This window comes from Diceros bicornis, chromosome 25 (genome assembly GCF_020826845.1).
Source record: "Diceros bicornis minor isolate mBicDic1 chromosome 25, mDicBic1.mat.cur, whole genome shotgun sequence".
NCBI classification, from domain to species: Eukaryota; Metazoa; Chordata; class Mammalia; order Perissodactyla; family Rhinocerotidae; genus Diceros; species Diceros bicornis.
In genome coordinates, this window is record NC_080764.1 from 19648014 (window position 1) to 19668856 (window position 20843).

The 20843-nt window shown below is 35.4% G+C and overlaps 1 protein-coding gene across 1 annotated transcript in view; it reads right to left on the minus strand.

The window, feature by feature from the left end:
- Positions 1–1470: 1470 nt before the first annotated feature.
- Positions 1471–20843, minus strand: part of HCFC2 (host cell factor C2) — a 41884-nt gene continuing 22511 nt past the window's right edge. Inside the window, exons 10-15 of the mRNA XM_058568539.1 lie at positions 17075–17252; positions 13547–13750; positions 12904–12977; positions 10835–10972; positions 9215–9400; positions 1471–8587 (exon numbers count right to left, since the gene is read on the minus strand). Coding sequence (XP_058424522.1) covers positions 8273–8587; positions 9215–9400; positions 10835–10972; positions 12904–12977; positions 13547–13750; positions 17075–17252 — 1095 coding nt within the window. The 3' untranslated portion in view covers positions 1471–8272. The remainder of the gene's footprint in view (positions 8588–9214; positions 9401–10834; positions 10973–12903; positions 12978–13546; positions 13751–17074; positions 17253–20843) is intronic.

Sequence of the window (20843 nt, forward strand, 5' to 3'; positions counted from 1 at the left end):
ATGTTTTTGGCTAGGAAGACCCATTATTGAAAAGATATCAATTTTCTCCAAGCTGACCAACAGATTCAATACAATTACAAAAGATAATACACAAACTGGGAGAAGATATAGGCAACATGTTTAACTGACAAAGGATTGGCATCCAGAATACATAAAGAAATAATATGAATCAATGAAAAAAAGACACATACTCGATAGAAAAATGGGCAAAACACATGAATAGGTATTTCACAGAAGAGGAAACACGTTTATATATATTTTTAAAATGCTCAATATTATTAGTAATCAGGGAAATGCAAATTTAACCCACAGTAAGACACCATATAATAGGCATCCAACTGGCAAATATAAAAGACAATCAAGACCAAGTGTTTGCTAAGATGTGGAGCAATGACACTCCACCACTGCCAGTGGAGTGGAAATTGGTACAGATGCTTTAGACAACAGTTCAGCTTGACCAAATAAAACCCGCTTCTTAGAGCAGTTCTCAAATTTTTGGTCTCAGAACTTCTTTACATCCTTAAAAATTACTGAGGACATCAAATTGCTGTTGTTCACGTGGGTTATGTTTATCAATATTTACTATATTAGAAATTAAAACAGACATTTTCAAAACACAAAATTACACGAGTACATACTTGATTAGCTGTCAGAGTTAGCTGTCAGAGTGATGATGTCATCATATATCTGAGAAATATTTAAAACTCGTGAAAAACGAGACTGAAAAGGACAAATAGTATCTTAGTATTCTTATGAAAATAGTTTTGTCCTCAGACCCCCTGAAAAGGCCTCACACTTTGAAAACAACTACCCTAGAGCAGCTCTTGTACATGTGCACCAGGAGACATGTACAAGAATTCATTCATTCCCCAAATATTTACCGAGCATCTACCATGTGCCAGGCATTGTTCTAGACATTGTGAATATCTAAACAGACAAATCAGACAAATCACACAAAATCCCTGCCCACACGGAGCTTACATTGTAATTGGCAGAATGTTCATAGCAGCATCATGCATAATAGCCAAAAACTGAAAACAATCCAAATCTCCGTGAACAGAAGAACAGATAAATAAACTGTGATACAGTCACATAATGGAATACTATACAGCAGTGAAAACAAATGAAATACGGTTACATGCATAAACATGGATGGGAATCTCAAAAACAATGTCAGAAAGAAGTCACAGAAGAGTACTTACAGCATGATACTACTTACACAAAAGCTCAAAAACAGGTAAATCTAAACAACATATTATCAGGGATACATACATAGATGGTAAAACCACAAATAAAAACATGAGAATTATTAAAAAATCCAGATTAATGTTTACCTCGTGGTGTGTGAGGAGAGAGGAAAATGGGGGATTCTAGGCTTCTGAGAATGTTATAGTTCTTAAGCTGAAAGTTGGGCATATGCATGATCATTTTATTTATTTCACAACAAATATTTTAAAAGAAAAAAGAAGGTTATGTAATACATGATCAACAAAGAGAAGGAACATCTCCCCGTGTTTCAGCCACTGCTGTGCACTGCAAATCAGCCAATTATTGTAACGGGTAGGGAAAAAGCACAAGATAATATGAAGAAAGGAATGAGTATGGGCTATTCCTCACAGAAGTGACCTAGGTTCCCGTAGGGTCAGGATCCAACGAGGTGGCAGTTTGATAGGACTGCTCTGCCAAATTGCCTCAGAGTCACTGGCATGATTCTGGTTAACGGGTTACTTTGTTCACTGGGTATAATTATTTGTATAAAGCAAAGAATGAACTGATAGGTGATGCAAATACCAAAATAAACTGACAAAGACACTGCCTGTTTACTAAATTCTGTTGACTTTCAAAAGGAAAAATTCCCTTTGGCACATTCTCCTAACAATGCATTTATGTGTTAAGTACATACAGAAAGTGCATGGTGGCTATTGACTGTCTCTCCACATTGATCAATAACAGGTGCCAGCATGGTCACACAAATGCCATCATAATTTTGCAATCATGTCTGCCAAGGTCACCTCCAGCAGTGCCATTTTGCTGATTAAACAAGACATACTTAAGGTGCAATTTCTCCTGATTCAGGGAATTAGCTATAAATTTTGGTATACGATTTTAAATTTGAAAAAAAAAAATAGGTCTTGAAACATTTGCTCCATCCCCTCTACCGTAACAGGGCAGGCTAAAGTTATCATCTTGGGTTAGGGAGTTGGTGCAAGTGGTAGACTAGGCCCGGCAGCAAATGGCTGGCAACCCATGCCCAGGAAATAGGGAAGGAGAAAGTGTGTTCTCCAGGTCCAATCTCCCCAGCTGGGTCTAACACAGGGGTGCCAACTCACCAGATAGTTCCAGACCCAAAATCTTACCCATATTTAAGCTGGAATGGACAATGCCACCAGGGGGTGCTAAAGTGCAACGGATAGCAGGATGATTTTGGATCAAACAGTTGGACCTTCAGAACTCGGCCCATTCTCTTCCGTGCCATGCTGCCATAAGTGAACCATCCACACCTTTGTTACACTGGATGGTATTTATTATACCTGTAGCTTTTTCCTCCCTCTCCAACAGGAAACAGAAATTAGGAGGGAACCTTTCTCAAGTTCTTAGGTAACTTCTACTGTATCTCCTCAGATAGGAAGAGGAATGGATAATCCTTTTGGTCAGAGCTGGACATTTGTTGGACCATGATTTACTAGTGGACAGAGTTACTCTATGTTCAGAAACAAATACCAGCTGTTACCTTTTATTTTTAACCTGTATATGCTCAGACCCAAAGAGTTCTCTTTGTGCCTTCCTCACTTCTCAAGCTAAGGAATGATGTATCCTTTAGCTTCTTGTCTCTGGGTGATAAGGAGACCAGGAAGGGGAAGTAGGTAGGATGGGGGGCCATTTCCTTCTCTGTTATACCTTTCATATCTGATATGCCACCAATTCATACTTTTTGGTACTTTTATTTTCAGGGGTTATATGTAAACACCCTGACATCTTTGAGTACTCTGCAAAGACTTTTTCTTGAACCAGCAAAATCAAATAGGGAAACAGGGAATCCTTCTGTTGCATCCACAGCCTCATACCTGTGACTTCCTAGTCTTCTTTCTATCCGAGGCCAAAGGCTTCGTAACTCTGTATTCTCAAGACTCTTCAATTTGAGGTAGTGGCAGGAGTGGCAGTCAGATTGCAGATTTGATGACCTTTAAGTACCAGGCCCTTGCTCAATTTACTTTCTTCAAGATACCAAATACACAAAACAACAGAACCTCACACTCAGTTTCAGATGAACTTGCTGAGATTAATAGTCCCACAAGTGGACATTTTCCTTATTTTAGTTCTGCAGAGGACAAGAAAGAAGCAAATGGATACTAAAAAATATAGAAATCTATTTTGAACAAGGAGGCTGGTATCCTTGGATTTTATAGCCTTTTCTTTCTTCATTCAGTTTACAGAATTTATTGTTCCTCCCCAGAATGTTGTAGTTTATGTTTTTCCAGGCATGATAAAAAAACAAAAACTTTTCCTGAGTTATAGAAATAGATTAGTATAGGGACTCCCAACTATAACTGGGAAACATGGAAGGAAGGTGTGCCAATGTCATCTTGTTTTCCAGGAGTGTAAGAATCCTTTATCTTATAAGCTCGGAGGTGACAACAGTGACCTGACTTGATATGCAGCAGAATCCAGTGTGGTTCTAATGCTGGTGTTCCGTGTCTTCCAGCAGCTCCCTGTGCTTAAATAGGTAGGGAGTTTTTTCTAATGTTACACAATTGCCTATGGCTTTTCTATACGGAAACCAGAAAGATTAACTCTGGAAATATTTTTAGCTCATTTTCTTGATCATCTAATGTTAAAAATCACAATCCAGCAATGCCCAGGTGATTTTACTAAATGCTCAGATCTTTTTAGATCAAAGACTTCCTCTTGAAATCTATACATACCTACATTAAATTCCTTTTAGCCTAGTAAATATGTGACACATCCCTTCTTTATCCCAGAATTTTCTTAGGAACCTATGTAATAGCAGGGTAGGTTAAGACAAAGCTTGAGTTTGTATTTCCTCCAGAGGCTTAGTAAATCTGCTAAAATCTCTTTCCCTGTCAAAGCCTCCCTCCCAATTTGACCCCAATTTGAAAGGTGGGAATGAGAGTATGGCGAGATGAAAGGAGACCATTTTCTTTAACCATTTACTGAAATAGTTAAGTACCAGCTAAATGGCTGACATGGAAGAGATATAAAGACCCAGTCTCTGCCTCAAAGACCTACCACCTGGCAGAGGGAGAGGAACAATGCTAATGAGTCAGGGCACAAAGTTTTTAGGCTGCCATGACAGAAGATTTAACAAAGGACAGTGGAGGCACAAGAAGAAGGGGTCGAAGCTACCTGGAAATGGAGTATGTCAGGAAAGCCTCATCAGGTTGGCAACATTTGACCTGAATCTTGAGAAACGGAACAGAGCCAGGCGGGAGTGGAAACAGGACTGCAGGCAGGAGGAGGCACACAAGAAAGGTAGAGAGCGTGGGGTCACAGAGACCACGAAAACGCGCAGGTGTCAAGGCAGCGGTTACAAGTTTCAAATGACTAGATTAAATACAACGAAAGAATACACTGGATTTGGGAACTGGGAAGTTATCTCTGACCTTTGCTAGAGCCATTTTGATGAAGTAGCAGGATAGAAGCCTGGCTACTGTGAATTAAAATGGGTGAAAAGCATAAAGAAAAAAAAATTAAGAGTAAATAGAAGACAAAAAAGAGGTGACAACAAGTTGAGACTGCTTCTTGGAGCCATTTGCCTTTTTACTTTCAAAGGAATGAGTTCAGCCACAGTAAGGGTTAGACAGGCTTTACATTTCTATAAGAAAATGACTCCCAAACACAACCCACTAATTTAAAAACAAGTTTTCAGACACAATCCATTCTTTATGAGACTGCCTATATTATTTTAAGCCAATGATATAAAATCAACATTTCTACAGATTTACTCTACCATCATTAATTTTTCTTTCATGTAGTTCAAAATAAATAACACCTGTAATTGCTTATGGTAGAAAAGGTGCTTTATTTTACATATCATTGGTACACAATACATAAAACTGCCTAAAATCAGTCTTGGAAAACATAACTGTCAGTTATACCTTAAATGGTCAAAGACCAAGTCTATTTTGCAAACTATTTCATTTATGATCAGATGACTACAATAATTTTAAATACTAATAATCTCTTCATATCCAATGGTACAAATGATTTGTATGCTACAAGTGCTGCAATTTTTAAAAATAAAAATATCTTCAGTAATAGTAGACCATATCTCTAACCAGAACAAATCTTTGCTAGTCTACAAGTCTTTGAAATAATGGATCAAGTTTCACCTTCTTACAGATGATAATATTTATGTGATTGGGTTATAGAGCAGGGGGGACCTCACACATGCAATCAGATTATTTCTGTTTTTTTTTTAAATGCAGATACAAGTTTATAATATCCTATTTCTAGTTAAATTGCCAAAACAGTTTACTAAACTAAAATGAAGCCAATACAATATTTCAGAAAACATAATTCTAAGAGCATGCAACATCAAAATATTTTTACTATATATGCGAACCAAAGTTGCAGAGTCCAGGAAGAGGACTGTGGCACAAAGGCTTGTACATCTGAATTGCTTATTCAGCTCGGAGGAGTAAAGAAAGCAATTTAACTCTGTAAATCTTACAAAAGATATCTGCATGATATAGCCCACTACTACTCAAAGGGATCTTCACTTAGAAAATGTGCAAATCATAAGAAGCTAAATGCACTTCTCTTGTTATTTACCCTAATCCATTCTATTCATGAACACACAGCTCAAAGATTTCTTATTAACTATTAACGTCAAAGCCACAGAGATTTCTCAGTGGCATCTTTCAGTCACCAATCTTATCAGAGAGATAAATGTGACTAGTGCTTAATGTACAAATGCCAAAAATAATAACAGAATCTGGGCTAATTCTCAAAGCAAAAACATTTGTTATTTTAACGAATCCCTTGGTATAGAAAGACTGCCTTTCTTTCTAGAAAATAAGACATACCTTAGAACCACAGGTTCATATTTACCTCCTGGTCTAGAATACTAGAGGCATTTAAGCAAAGTAAACTAAACCAAATACTAAATAGTATAAATGTACACATTCAAACAAATATTCTATTCTTTGCTTAAAGTCAACTTATTCCTTGTCCTTAAAAGAAGTGCTTCAAGATGCAAATCGTTAATTAATGCAGAGAATAAGGGGTTAAAAGCCAGATCTTTTCCTAATAAAGCAAATGGATCATTAAAATAATTGGGCTTAAAACATATAGTTACTATAACTTTCCATTCTTACTCTTTTTATAACTAAACACACACATACACAACAAACCCTAGCATTGAACGTGTGCAAAACTGCTTACCATTTATTTTAACTTTGGTTATTATTTGTTTAGACTATATCAGACATATTATGGAAGCTATACAAATGATTACAAACATCATAATGAGGTAAGTTAAAATTCTACTAGTGCAAAAAGCAAGCATATGCCAAAAGCAAAGCATATGAGTTAAACAAATGCAGAATGAAGCTCTCACCAAGGGAGGTGCTGGGACAACAAACCAGAGAAGCTCCTTGTAAACATTGTTTGTAAAGTACACATTTAAAGATGAAAGATTCATACAGCCACAAAAAAGGTATTCTAACAACACCATAGTAGTGCATTTATTTTACCTTTAGAGTTTGGAAATCACCCATGACGTGTCTAACAGTTTGCATATTTTCTTCAAGAGAAACTTAATTCGTGAGACACATTAATTACAAATACTGTAGTATAAAAACCCCAGTTCTTTACAAAAATTATATATTAAAATATTCTATACACTTTAAATTAGTAACTGGAACATACATATATATCAATTCTGCACAATTAAATCCATCTTTGCTGGGAGTATTATACATGAAGTTTGAGGACATAGCTACTCAGTCAACCTAAACTGGCATAAGGTTACATGGTGTAAAAAGACAGACTTGTGCCCCTGCAGTTACCGCAGCTCTTAGTTTGAAATATCTTTTCTGCAATTATTGCTCTGTATATTCATTCCAGATTTGAATAGGCAGTGGAACTATGAAATTCCTAAAAGGTTTAAAACAAGTTACCTGTAGCAGAATATCTATAATGCCTATCTGCATCTTTAAGGTTGTAATGGAACCTGAGTAAGCTGTCTAATGCTTATATTTCAGTTGTAAAAAAGTTTATACAATTTCGAGGTAAAAACAATGCAAAAATAAAACATTTAGAGCATTTACAAAAATCTTACAAATGCTTAAAACATTATTTCAAAACCTGTGTCCTGTTAAGGTGCTTCTTTCTTTCTGCAATAAGGAGGACATACTTGAATTCTGGATTTTAAATTATGAACATTTTAATCTCAGCAAAAGCAAAGTTAGAGTCATTAAGACAGATATGAAAATGTTCAGGGATACACTTCACTTCTGATGAAAATACAGAATTTCAGTGCTGAAAGGGACCTTAAAGGTAAATTCTTTTAACTCTCTCATCTATTAATGAGGAAACTGAGGGCCAGATAAGTTAAGTGCTTTGGCCAAAAATACATTCCAATATATCAGCCTGGTCTGAATCAAGAAAACCCATTATTCTTTTTGTATTTTGCCATGATTCTTGGAAAATAATAGAAATTCTAAAGCAGAATTTCTGAACTTGCCTCTTTCTTTTTTAATTTAAGCTCTGTGCTAATTGTAGGTAAACAAAGAAATGAATCAAACGGCTACTAAAATCAGTATCACAAATATTATCCAGTAGAAGACAACTGTTAGAGGACCACTGCTCATATAGAATAAAGTGAGAGGGAGAACTCAAAGACAGGGCCTTTACAATGTGTAGAGAACATTTACCATATAAGACTGCACAGTGTACAACAGCCAGTTACTAGAATCATCTCAATAACTCTAGGATGACTGAGTTACATGGCCTTTATAAAAGATATTGGAGTAATAAAGCCTTCTAGTTTTTATCTTAATTTTACTATTTTCCTTTATAAAAGAGCTATAACTTTAAGGAAGAATCCATATACTAATTTTCAGAGAGTCTTTGCTTCTTTTCTATTTTTATTTGGATCTAGAATTGAGCAAATACATTTTAAGAACAATTTACAAACTCAAACTCATAACTGCCAGAAATACAGTCAGAGAACACTCTTTTAAATGACAAATCTTCATAACCAGTTACTAATAAATAATCATCACAATAGCTTCAGTAAAAAAAAAATTCAATTTAAAGGTGCTTTTTTATTGTTACCTTGAAGCCATCGAACTTGTGTAGCTGGTCCATATCCCTTTTCATTCTTTGCTGATATCCTGAACACAATGGCAGGCCTGGATGTATAATCAATATGTGCATTTGCAAGTTGCCCAGCAGTTACTATACATGAAGTCTTAAGACCGCAATAAATCCTCATAAACACAAGTTGACTTGGATTATCTTGAATTTGTGCTGTGCGGATAGCCAAGTAGGCTGAATATTCCAAAATATTTCCAGAAGGTGAAGTTGGAGGTTCCCAGGAAAGATGGATACCCTCAACATTCTTGAAGAGACGGGAAAAAAAAAAAACAGGTAAAGGTTCTGAAGTTTTCTCTAATATCATTTATTATGTTGAATCTATCTTTAGAACACAAAATACTGCTTTCCGCTAAAGCAATTACATTAGATGTTAGAACTTTTATTGTTGATTGTTAAAAATCTACCTTCATTGAATCTATAATATTTAATTTATGCCCACTTTTCAAAAACATAACTAGGCTTAGATGTCTGCCTGTACTATGCTAAGAAAGGGATTTTTCTTACCTGAAAGCAGACCTTTACTTCTCTAAGGAGACACAGGTCCTTAGGATAAAATATAATTCAATTTCACGTGTTCTATTAAAATTCTCTAGCACAAACTCTTTGTTTGCATAATAAGAACAAAATTAATATTAAGAAGCATACAGATTTCCCTGACTTTCTGTAATTTGGATGCTGTAATTCTGCTTGAAATCTGGTCCTTAAAAATATCAAGAGTGATTAGCAAGAAATATTTTTTAACTTTTAATTCACCCCTTTTACAGATCTCTCATTTCATCAGACACTAACAAGAATCTCGAAACTCACAGTTTTACTTCACGTACAAAGTTTCAATAATTTAAATCACCAAGTCTTGAAGCTGACGTCTCACCTTTGAAATTCTGACTGCAGAAGGAGCTCCAGGAAAACCAGGAATACAAGTTTTAAATTCACTGATTTTGCTGAAAGGGCCGATTCCACAACCATTGATGGCAGCAACCCTGAATCTGTATCCTGTGCCTGGAGCAAGATCTTGTTTCTTAAGTAAACTGTAGTCAGGTACGTCTGCATTTCCTATCTAAAATGTAATATATGCAAAAGTCAAAGAAAAGGTGCAATTAATTATTTTTTCATTAAACAACAAAACTTTTAAAGAATGAATTACATTATAAGGTTCTAGTTCACATTACTTATTTCCCTCTTTCACACATGGAATGAATCCTCCAATACAAAAGCAAGTAAGCCCATAAATTGGTGATTCTTATCCAGAAGAAAAGTGCCCTTTCCAGTTGAGAATCACTGATTTTAAAAAGAAATGTAAGGGTATTCTGCACATGAAGAGTATGAAGGTAGAAAAAAATTCACAACCATTATAAACAAAGTAACAACTATCCCATCTCCATATAAACTTAACTTGGAGTAGAAATCTCAGAAGACTTACTGCCAAATAGACTAGCCAGGAACAACACCCTTTGGACATAGGCTAGCAAGCCTGACAGAAAAGGAGTGACTAGCATGTAGTATAGAGCATTTTAAAATTAATTTAATTTTAAAATTAATATTGGAGCAGATATTACATATTCTCCCAAACTAAGTCTCAGAGAGGTTAAAGCGACTTATCCAAGGTCACAATGTTGAGCAGTGAAATGAATGATTCAAATCCAGGTTTACTGGCTCCAAATTTTATGTTCTTCTTTCTTTTGGGAAAAAACGGTAGCTACTGGGCCCTTAGATACGGATATTTCCTTATATATATAATCAAACTAAAGAGAAATTTCATTAGGCATAATACTAACAAATTATTAACCAGGATTTCTATTTTTACCAAGATTTGGAAGAATTCAATATGAAAAACAGGGACACCAGAAGCAATATTAGAGAAACTAAAATATAATGATAAATGTTATATTCTCCATTTGTGCAGATCTTTGGGAGATTCAAACTGAATATCTATTTCCTTGGCAATTCCCTCTCTGAAATTCTCTATTGCAGAAAAAAATTAGTTCAATATGCTTTGGAGCTTTATCTATTTCATAATTCTCAGAGGGTTAATGTCTCATTTATATATATGAGGTCCTCTATAAGGGGCTTCAGAATTAAGGAAAAATTAGATTATGTTCAATGGCCTACAGGGGCTTTTAAATTTTTCTAATTGTGAAATCAAGAAAAAAAAAGTTCTCGGTAAGAAAAAATGTTCCATTCTCTAAACACACCAGGTAACAAAATTAGAGATATTTCAAGAAATCCTTATCTATACTGGCCAGACTATTATTTATGACTCAAAATTCAGCCTAGTGGTTGTATAAGATTTTTTAAAGGACCTGCCTGTGATATATTCTATAAAAAGAGCCTTAAAAAAGAATACAAGATAACTAGGTATATAGAACTCTCAATTATAGATTGTGAACAGATCCCAATTTCACTCATTCAAGTGACCTGAATCAGGGTTATACAAAAAAAATCTCATTCTTGAGGTTATAACTCACAGTGTAGAAAATATATCAATAGCTACCTTTGAGATGCTTTGCTTCCCTTTTGGCAGCAAATAAAACTGGCTCACCAAAGCTGTATTATTTTTAAAAATTCCTACATCACACCACTGTCGTTCTCCTGCTTTCATTGTGGCCACTGGATTTGAAGGAGTTTCTTTCTAATTTCAGAGAAAGAAAAATTTATGAAGACTCTTATTGAGCATATACAAAATGTCAAGATTTAATAAATCCATGCAGTGATCTACAAGTAGGTATATGGGTAAACACTACAACATTAACAGCTCATAAGTAAATAAACTCTTAACAGATTAGGTCAACTGACAGTGAAACAGGGATGCCAATTCAAACATAGGGAGTGACAGGCATTCTCCAAGTCAGTAGCTCTGTACTATCAACCTGGCTGGAGTTAGCATGCTTTCCAATCAGTGATATGTTAAAATGCCAGCTGTTTTATAGAACATTGTCATTTCAGAGACTCTCTCAGAAAATATAATCCCTTTAGTGTGACATTACAACTTGCTCCAAAAGGAGCTAATAAGAAAAAATTCATTCCAAGCTGGCTTATTTCTAGATTCAAAAACAACTAGCAGAAATTCAGTGATCTTTGCACTTGAAATACCTGTGATTCTCCAAACCTAAAAGGAGAAAAGATGTTCAAAACTAAAATGCAATTTGAATATACTTTAGTATATACTAAAGAGGAGCAAATCAAACAGTTTTACATTTTTTACCTTGCTTTAAGACAAATAAACTTTCTCTACCTTAAGCTACTTTTAGTGATAAGTGAATTATACTTATCCCTGGAACTAACCTTTTTAAGCCATCTTCTTTATAAATGAGACACTGTTTCCAGAAGCTCAAAACAAATGTGCACTTCAGTTATTTATTTCTGTCTTAAATATATAACAGCAGAGGTACATGCTTATAATTCACATTATTTGTTATTTAAGCTATCACACATGACAAAGTGAGATAACTAGAGTCTTTAAGGTTTAAAAAAAGGAATAGCTTTAAATTTGTTTTCATTTTTAAAGTTGTAAAAACTCTCTTCAACAACTTTTATAAAACAACTGGCTCCAACTAAAATAACAAACACCACTCTGGCTGAGGCACTGCAAAATAGATTTAAGAGGAAAAAAGTCCATTTTAATAATTCTTCTCTGAGAAGAATCTAAGAACAGTAGGACTTAATTAACATTCTGGAAAGGTGAAAGCTGATGAAGGGTAAATATACAATCAAAATTCATAAAATTATGATTGAAAGAAAACTAAAACTATAGGTAATTATTGAAGAATCTAAAAGGTAAATATTACGTCAAATTAAAACTCTTGCTCATAGCAATGCAGTTGAAATGACTGATAATTTAAAAATAAATTAAAAAGTATATACACATACACACACATGTATTATCTTTATATTTATCTAATTAAGACAATCTTGGCATATTTGTGAGGCACATTCTCAGCATTTTAAGTTTGGTGCCATGCAGACCAATTCTGGCCTCCCATAAAACAACCTAATGTCAGAGATTACTGGGCTACCCTTACAGGTATGTCTAACTCAATATTGCAATATTCTGGTATTCTCCTATGAAGTAGCTAGCAATAGAGCCATTCAAGTTATATGTTCCATAACATGTCCTTTTATTCTTTAAACCATTAATGTAATTTACATATATATGTACACACGCACATATTTCTCATTATGAAAGTAACACATTTTATTACAGAAAAATGTTGAAAGCATAAAGAAATAAGAATTATCTGTGGCCCCACAACCTGGAGAAAGTCATCTAGCATTGTAGCATGGATGTGTGTGGACTCATGGGAGAGTGTGAGTTTTTGTATTCTGTGTATTTTTTAACAAAATTGGGACCTTGGTATATATATATTATTTTTTATCCAGCTTTTTTCATTTAACATCAGACTGTGAACATTCTCCTATTCAACCCTTCATTTCTCAATCTATGTCAAATCATTAATAGAAGACACCCAAGAATCTTTTCATAAATTTCTACTGAAGTTGCTCAGCATTTAAAGCATACTTAACCATCTGTAAACATGTATCATCTCCAGGTCAAATACTTACAGAAAATGGCAACACTGCAGCATGTGCCTCTACACGGCTGATCTTAGTTGCAGGCAGTGCACATGTTTCATCAACTAAAAATTAAACAATTCATCAGATAAGACTTACATAATCACTTATCAAACAGCTACAATAAAATATAATTTATAAATATACAAAAAGCAGCCAGAAGGAGAAAACCACAATAATTAGAAATATGGACCCCTCTAACTCCAACTAATTCACAAAATTCATGTCTCAAGGGTTTAATGACTAGGCTAGAACTTCAGAGAATGTTGACCAAAGATGAAACACAATTCCTATTGCTAAAGAATAAAATGAGAAGTTACAAAATCAGAAATCAATCAAGCTGGGAGAATTGTTACTCCATAGTCTAGAACTAATCTTTTCTACGGAAAAAAATTTGCTGAATATCTTCACTGTAGGAAAGATACATTCTGATTGTATTTCAGTGTGTGCTGATTTAAATATTTTATGAAAGGCAGCAAAAAGTATATTATATAATGATTTTAACTGAAATGCCTTATCTGTTTATATATGATTCAATCCAAGATGAAATGCAATTCCCATCTAAAACAAATAAGTTTGATGAATTTATATACAAAAATGGTTCAAAATACAGTATGTGAAACACATTTCAAACCTTCAGATTTGGTACTGAATGTTGTTAGTGAAGTTTCATCTTTAACAACTGCCCCATTTGTACTGGATGATTCAGTTTTAATGGTCTGCTGGGTTACCATAGTTTGTGCGCTGGCAACAGTACTGGATACAGAAGTTTCAGGGATTACTGTTCTTAAGTCCAGGCAACTACTTAGAACACCTATATTTGCTGATGTGTGAGGACCTAAAATTAAAGGGAAAAGATCAAATATTAACATAATACCTACACATAATTGTTGTATCTTATAGCTCTTGTCATACAATTCTTCATATTCTCAATTTTAAAATCATACACGTGAGCGCTGCAAATGTCATTCATATGAATTAGGCATAAAATGTTTAGAAAAATTAAGTGCACTATATCCATAATGGATGTCCCACTGCTCAGCCCCTTCCTCCATTCTAAACACTGAATCATTGTTCTCCAACTCTACTAGATCATAGATCAAAAGGCCTTGCCCTCCACTTTAAAGATTTTATTTTATTTATTTTTCCCCCCAAAGCCCCAGTAGATAGTTGTATGTCACAGCTGCACATCCTTCTAGTTGCTGTATGTGGGACGCGGCCTCAGCATGGCCGGAGAAGCGGTGCGTCGGTGCGCGCCTGGGATCCGAACCCGGGCCGCCAGCAGCGGAGCGCACGCACTTAACTGCCCTCCACTTTAGAGAAAAAAACTAGAGGTCATCAGGCATGAATACTATCAATTTTCTGCCTTCTCCTGCCCTAAAGTAGAAACATATCGATGATTGTGCCATCTTCTCTGTCTTCCATTTCAGAGTATAAGCTGACCTCTCTCCTAAGGAAGTTTAATCTGTCCTCCTGTGCTCCTGGTCCCATTCCTTCCCCCATGTTTTGGGACCTTCTTTCATCAATCTTCCTCTCTCTTCAAGGTTTTCAGATTCTTCTTCAGTAGTTTTTGGCCCTCAGTCCATAAACATTATCAAGTCTCTCAAGCAAAAAAACATGCATCTTCCTTGACCTCACAAGTCTTCTCCAGTCACCATCTCTTCTTGCTAATTTCTTTCAGAGCAGTCTCTACTTCCCTGACCTCCCCAAATTTGGTTTCTAGCACATAGTACTCTAAGGAAAGGGCTCTGGCAAATGTCAATGATTTCTAAGTGATACTTTTCAATTTTCATCTACTTGACTTTTCTGCATGTAAACAATGCTGACCACATATTTCTTTTTGAAGCTGTTTCTTTCTATAACTTATATTCATTCATTACACAATATTGAAGATTTATTATCCACCAGCCATTGTGCTTGTTTCTATAATGGTGAAACAAAGCAGGCATGGTTCATACCTCATGAACTTACAGTCATGCGGTAGAGAGAGACATGCACACACAATAAACGTATAGTCACAAATTGTGATGCTCACAACAGAGGAAAAAGAATATGACACCAATCTTTTAGGTTCTTTCCCTAACCTTCTAGGAACCCCTGTTCAATCTCTTTAGCTGGTGTCTCTTCTTCAAATGACTCTTTAAATGCAGGCGTTCCTAAGCCCTTTCTTTTCTCCCTTCACATATTTTCTCTGTGCTTTAACTACCATTCACAAATTATACATCTCTCAAATACATATTTCTGGGGCACTGTGCCAGGTGCTGGGAATCAAGCAGTGAACAAGTCAGACAAGGTCCCTGCTCTTGTGAGCTGACATTTTAGATACCCTTAGCTTCTAAATTTATACTTTCAGCCAAGAACTGCCTCCTAGACTCCAGACCTAAGTAACCAACTGCCCCTTAGAAATCTTTACCATATGTTCATCAAGTGCCTCAAAAACAGTAAGTTCAAAGTTGAACCTTTTTCCTAAATTTGTTCTTGCTCCTATATTTCCTATCTTGATGAAGAGAATCATCACCTATCGAATGTCCAACACAAAAAACTGGGAGTTGTGTTCAACTTATTTTTATTTCTCATATCCAACCAGTTTCCAAGTCTAACAGACGCTCCTTTCTAAAAGTCTCTAAAATGATGTATTCTCTCCTCTCCATCCCACCCACTGCTTTAGCCTCTATGCATTTCTTAGAGTCCTAAAGGAAACCCCTAACACATCTCCCAATCATTTCCTACTATAGTTCATCCTGATGGTGAGGCTAGGGTGTTCTTCCCCCCAACCAAAAAAAGAAAAGCTAATCGTGTTCCTCTTCCACTTTTGAAACATACTAGCTACTCCAACCTGCAGAGAAAACGCCCAGTCTCCTCTTGTTAACCTGAGAGTGGGTAGCCATTCATTCACACATTTAAATGTCCACGGTGTGCCAGAATCATTGTGCAACCACTTGGTTTTCCCACTTGCCTAGTGTTAATTTCATCCAAACTGCCTTACAGTGTAGGATTTAGAGTGCATTAAGACTCTGAAATCTCAAAGCTCATATTTGTTTTCAAGAGCATAAACTTTTTTAAAAGATAGACACAGGGCCCGCATAGTGGTTAAGTTCACGCGCTCCACTTCAGCAGCCCAGGGTTCACGAGTTCGGATCCCGGGTACGGACCTATGCACTGCTCATCAGTCCCACGTACAAAATAGAGGAATATGGGCATGGATGTTAGCTCAGGGCCAGTATTCCTCACCAAAAAAAAACATAAGACATAGAAAATCACTATAGTAAAGAAATTTAAATTGCAGTCCAGAACCAAGCTTTTATGATTTTGACCAAAAGATTCCCTTACATCAGAAAATCAATAAAAAAAAAGTTCTCTTCTTCCACAAGTAATGAAATGAGAAAAATTATAGGAAGTTATTTTCCTTGAATATTTTTATATACCATGGACTCATAAAAAAATGGAAATAAAAAGAATAGTCATCCTGTTAAGTCCAAATCATTGAAGAGGAATTAGATTTATATGAGCTGTCATGATTTTTTCAAATTAAAGTCACATGTCCCTGCATCAGGGATATATCAGAATGAGATTTATAAAATAATTTAGATATTGAAATCAGAGGCAATGCTTAACATACCTCAAATGACATCAGAATAGTCAAATGAACTTATTTGAAATAAAAGGATCACCAAATTACAAGCTATCCCATGAATGCAATGGACTAATCAACAGCTCTCATAAATAAACTATCTTTCTGAGGATAATCCAATCACTTGCTAAACATTTACCAAGCAACGACTATTTACCAGGCATGGATCTGGGTGCTGGGGACATAGAGGTAAACAAGACAGAGAAAACCCCTGCACAAAATAAGTAGTTTCAGATAGTTATAAGTGCTAGGAAAACAGAGTAATGAGATAGTGACACTGACACACTGGCTAACCTCAAATGTCATACAAGAGCTTGACTCATTTAAATTCCATAGGTCATAACTAATCTTTACTATTGACTGGTGCTTGCTTGGTGTCTTGACATCCCTCTACCTAGGGTCAATATGGTAGGTATATTATTATTTTGAAAATGGATCAAAATCATAGAACAATTACTTTTTCAAAGACTCTAAAATTCCCCACCATTATTATAAAACACTTGAGCTTTATTTAAAACGTCATCTTTATACCTTCAGTTTTCCTTAGCATATCCACCACACAACTATTATGATTAGAAGCATTAGTTGCCAAAGACGAATGTAAAATGGTATTAGAATCAGCTGATGCTTTGAAATCTGGTTTGTTTTTCACTGAAGTTCCTTTCACAGCTGTATGTTCAGTTTTTCCACTGTTCATTGTATCATTGATCTATAAGAAATAAAACAGTTTACTGTAGCAAGCAACATTCAAATAGAAATACATATAAAAAATAACTTACAACTTAAAATGCAAAATAATTTACAATTTAAATGCTTTTGAAAATAAGTTTATCAAAATATAAAACAGTTTAAATTATACTCAATTTGTATAGGATTATTCTTTAAACTTTACAACAGTTTAAAAAAACAATTTCTTTTCACTTAATCGCCCTTCTCAAAAGACCAGTTCTGAAGGGGAAAGGGAGGGTATATTTTGAGGCAAAAAAAAACCCCTACATTTTTACAAGTGGTAGTTAGCATTCAAGTAAATATGTATGTAGCATAGGAGATAACACCAAAGCTACTGAGTTTAACATTCTGGTCAAATTTTCTTAACAAGGTCAGACATGTATACTAAAGATCTGATGACTCCTAAAAGTAAAATCTCAGTTATATGAAACCTTCAAGCAAATGAATTATTCTGTATGACTAAATTTTCCATATAGATATCAAGATTTAATACAAATACATACCAGTATTCTTTACCATTAAACATTTTAGATAGGAATCTTCCTAAATACATTTTTCTTTGTCTTCTTAAACACACTACAATATAAACACACTTTGTCTTCTTAAACACACATTTAAATTTTTTGATAATTCAAGTCATCAATGTTCACACTCAGTTATTCAGTTCAGTTATTATATAGCAATACCTATAGGTCTACTGAACCACAAAAGTGATTTGACTTCATTCAAATACCCCAATATTGCTGCCCCTTTTTAGGTACCTGTTTTTTGTTACCTTTCTGTCTCCATCTTTATTGTCAATTACAACTATACTGTCAATTATAATTTCTCACAGTTCTAAGGATACTTGTCCATAACATGCCTTGTACTTCTCTTCTGATTGATGGTGATAGTGCTACTGTTAATAAATGATGAAAAGGACAGCTGCAACCATTAGGGAGCATGATACTACGTGACAGGCACTATGCTACATATTTATAAGTCTGTATCTCATTTAATCTTCAGAAGGATTCTATAAATTGGGTAATACGACCCCTAGCTTACAGATGAAAAAAATGAGACTCAGAGATCTTAAATAATACACCCACAGTTAGGCAGACAGTAAGTAGCAGAGCTACAATTTGAACCTAGGTTTACTTCACTCCGAAGTCTCCATGTTATAGTGTCTCTAATGTGCTCTTTGCTTAAAAAGACCAGTATCAGATATCCTAGATATCTGATATAATATCCTAGATATTACACTAGAATTGTATGAAACAAGAATAAATAAACCCTGAGATTTTTGGCTAAACGTAGCAGATTAGACACATGTTGCAGAAGACTGCTCCAAAAACCCAACTCAAATGATCATAAAGGAAGAAAAAAAAGTATAAAGGTCTATACTTATAAGGAAAAGGAAAATGAGAAGAGACAATGGCAGGTAAGAAGATATAAAGCAGAAAAAGCTGAAAACTGAAAGCCTGTAGGTAGAAAGTCACTAAGAGGCAAACCATTTGTGCCAGAGTCCAGAAAGGCTTGGGAATTGGAGACATCAGGTTCTTTGGAGCCAGAGGTGCAGAGTGCAAGTAAACGCCCATCAGACGGAAGACTGCATAAAAAGTGGTTGTAGCCCCGGCTCTCCTCTTCCAGTACTCCAAGCCAGACAAATTCCTCTCCCCCATTCTAACTGAAAATGGGAAATAGGCAGAAAGGTTGAAATGCGAGGCTCTGGACTATGGTACAGTGTTCTTCAGGTGAGGGCGGAGGAGACGCACCCATTCTGAAAATGGGGATTAAGTGAAAGTCTGCATGCTGAACAGAGAGACACCACCCACCGGCCCATTCCCTCACTAAGCTCCCAGAATACTAACAGCCAGGCTTATAACCCTTAGGCAAGAGGCTGGAGAATTCTCAGGGGAAACTCACTGGTCCAAGAGAAAAGACCCACAGATACTGATATTTATGAGTCCCCACCCAATTATCCTCCTTAAGGTCTACTAATCAATAAGCCATGCCCATATGCATAGACCTTCTGCTATAGTCTGAATATCTGTCCCCCCCACAAATTCATATGTTGAAACTTAACCCTCAAGGTGATGGTATTAGGAGGTAGGGCTTTCGGGTGGTAATTAGTGCCCTTATAAAAAATGGCCCAAGAAAGCTCCCTTGCCCCTTTCACCACGTGAGGATACAATGAGAAGTCAGCAGTCTGCAACCTGGAAGAGGGTCCTTACTAGAACTTGACCATGCAGGCGCCCTGATCTCAGACTTCCAGCCTCCAGAAGTGTGAGAAATAAATTTCTGTTGTTTAAAAGCCACTCAGTCTATGGTATTTTGTTATAGCAGCCTGAATGGACCAAGACATCTTCCAAGCTCCATTTTAATGCCTCACTTTAAACATGAAAGGACAGTCAAGCATTACCAGACATTTGATGACAGCCTGTAACATGAAAGTCCAAGACCAAAACAAATTTTAAAAAAAGGAACTTGAAAAAAAGAAATATTGCTGAGAGCAGAATATAACTTCAAATTTAAAAAAAAAAAGCATAATTCTTAAAGAGATAAGGAAAGATATTATATTTATGAAACAAGAATAAGATGCTATAAAAGAAATAAAGAATAATATAAGGCTTTTAGAAGTTAAATATGTGGTTGAATATATTTAAAAATTGGATAGAAGATTTATAATATAAATAAAAATTTTCAGAAAGCAGAATGGACAGAAAGACAGAAAATAGGAAATAAAAAGTAAAATCAGAGGATTAGTTCAAGAGGACCATCATTCAATTAACAGAAGTTAAACAAAATGAGAGAGAGAAAATGGAGGGAAGAAATAATCAGTAATGAAAGCTATGAATTTCCAGAATGATGGGATCCATTGAGTGCAGAGCACAATGAATGAAGACATACACTCCAAGGGACATCATTGTTGAAATTTCAGAATACTGGGAACAAAAAGAAAAAAATTAGGTCACATACAAATGATCAGGAATCCAAGTGGCATCAGACTTCTCAACAGCAACACTGAATGCTAAAAGACAGTAGGAAAATGCGCTTAAATTTCTGAGGAAAGAGTTTCCGGTATGGAATTCTATAACCTAGCCAAATTACCAATCAAATGTGAATAGACAAAAGGCATTTTCAGATAAGCAAGATCTTGAAAATTTTACCTTTCATAAACCCTTTCTCAGGAAACTACTAGAGGGAGTGTTACAACAAAATAAGAGAAAACACCAAAAAAGAGAAAGAAATGAGATCAAGAAACACGGGTTCTAACACAGGAAAAAGATAAAAGAAAATCCCAATATGAAACAAATGAAAGTTCTAAGATGACAGCTGTGTAGCAGGCCTAGAGAAGAACTAGTACAGACTAGAGCTCAAGACAGAGGGCTCAGGAGGGATGGTTTCAAGGTGGAGCAGGGGGGGAGAGAAACTACCTTATACGTTTGAATATTTTGAGAGAAGTTTTATAATTTTGTTGGAGAATTTGAGTAGGAATTAATGACAGACAAGAAAAAGAGTAAGCAAATGAAAAAGTGAGGCAGTTAACAATCCCAGGAAAAACAAAAAGTTACATGAAAAAGGAACAATG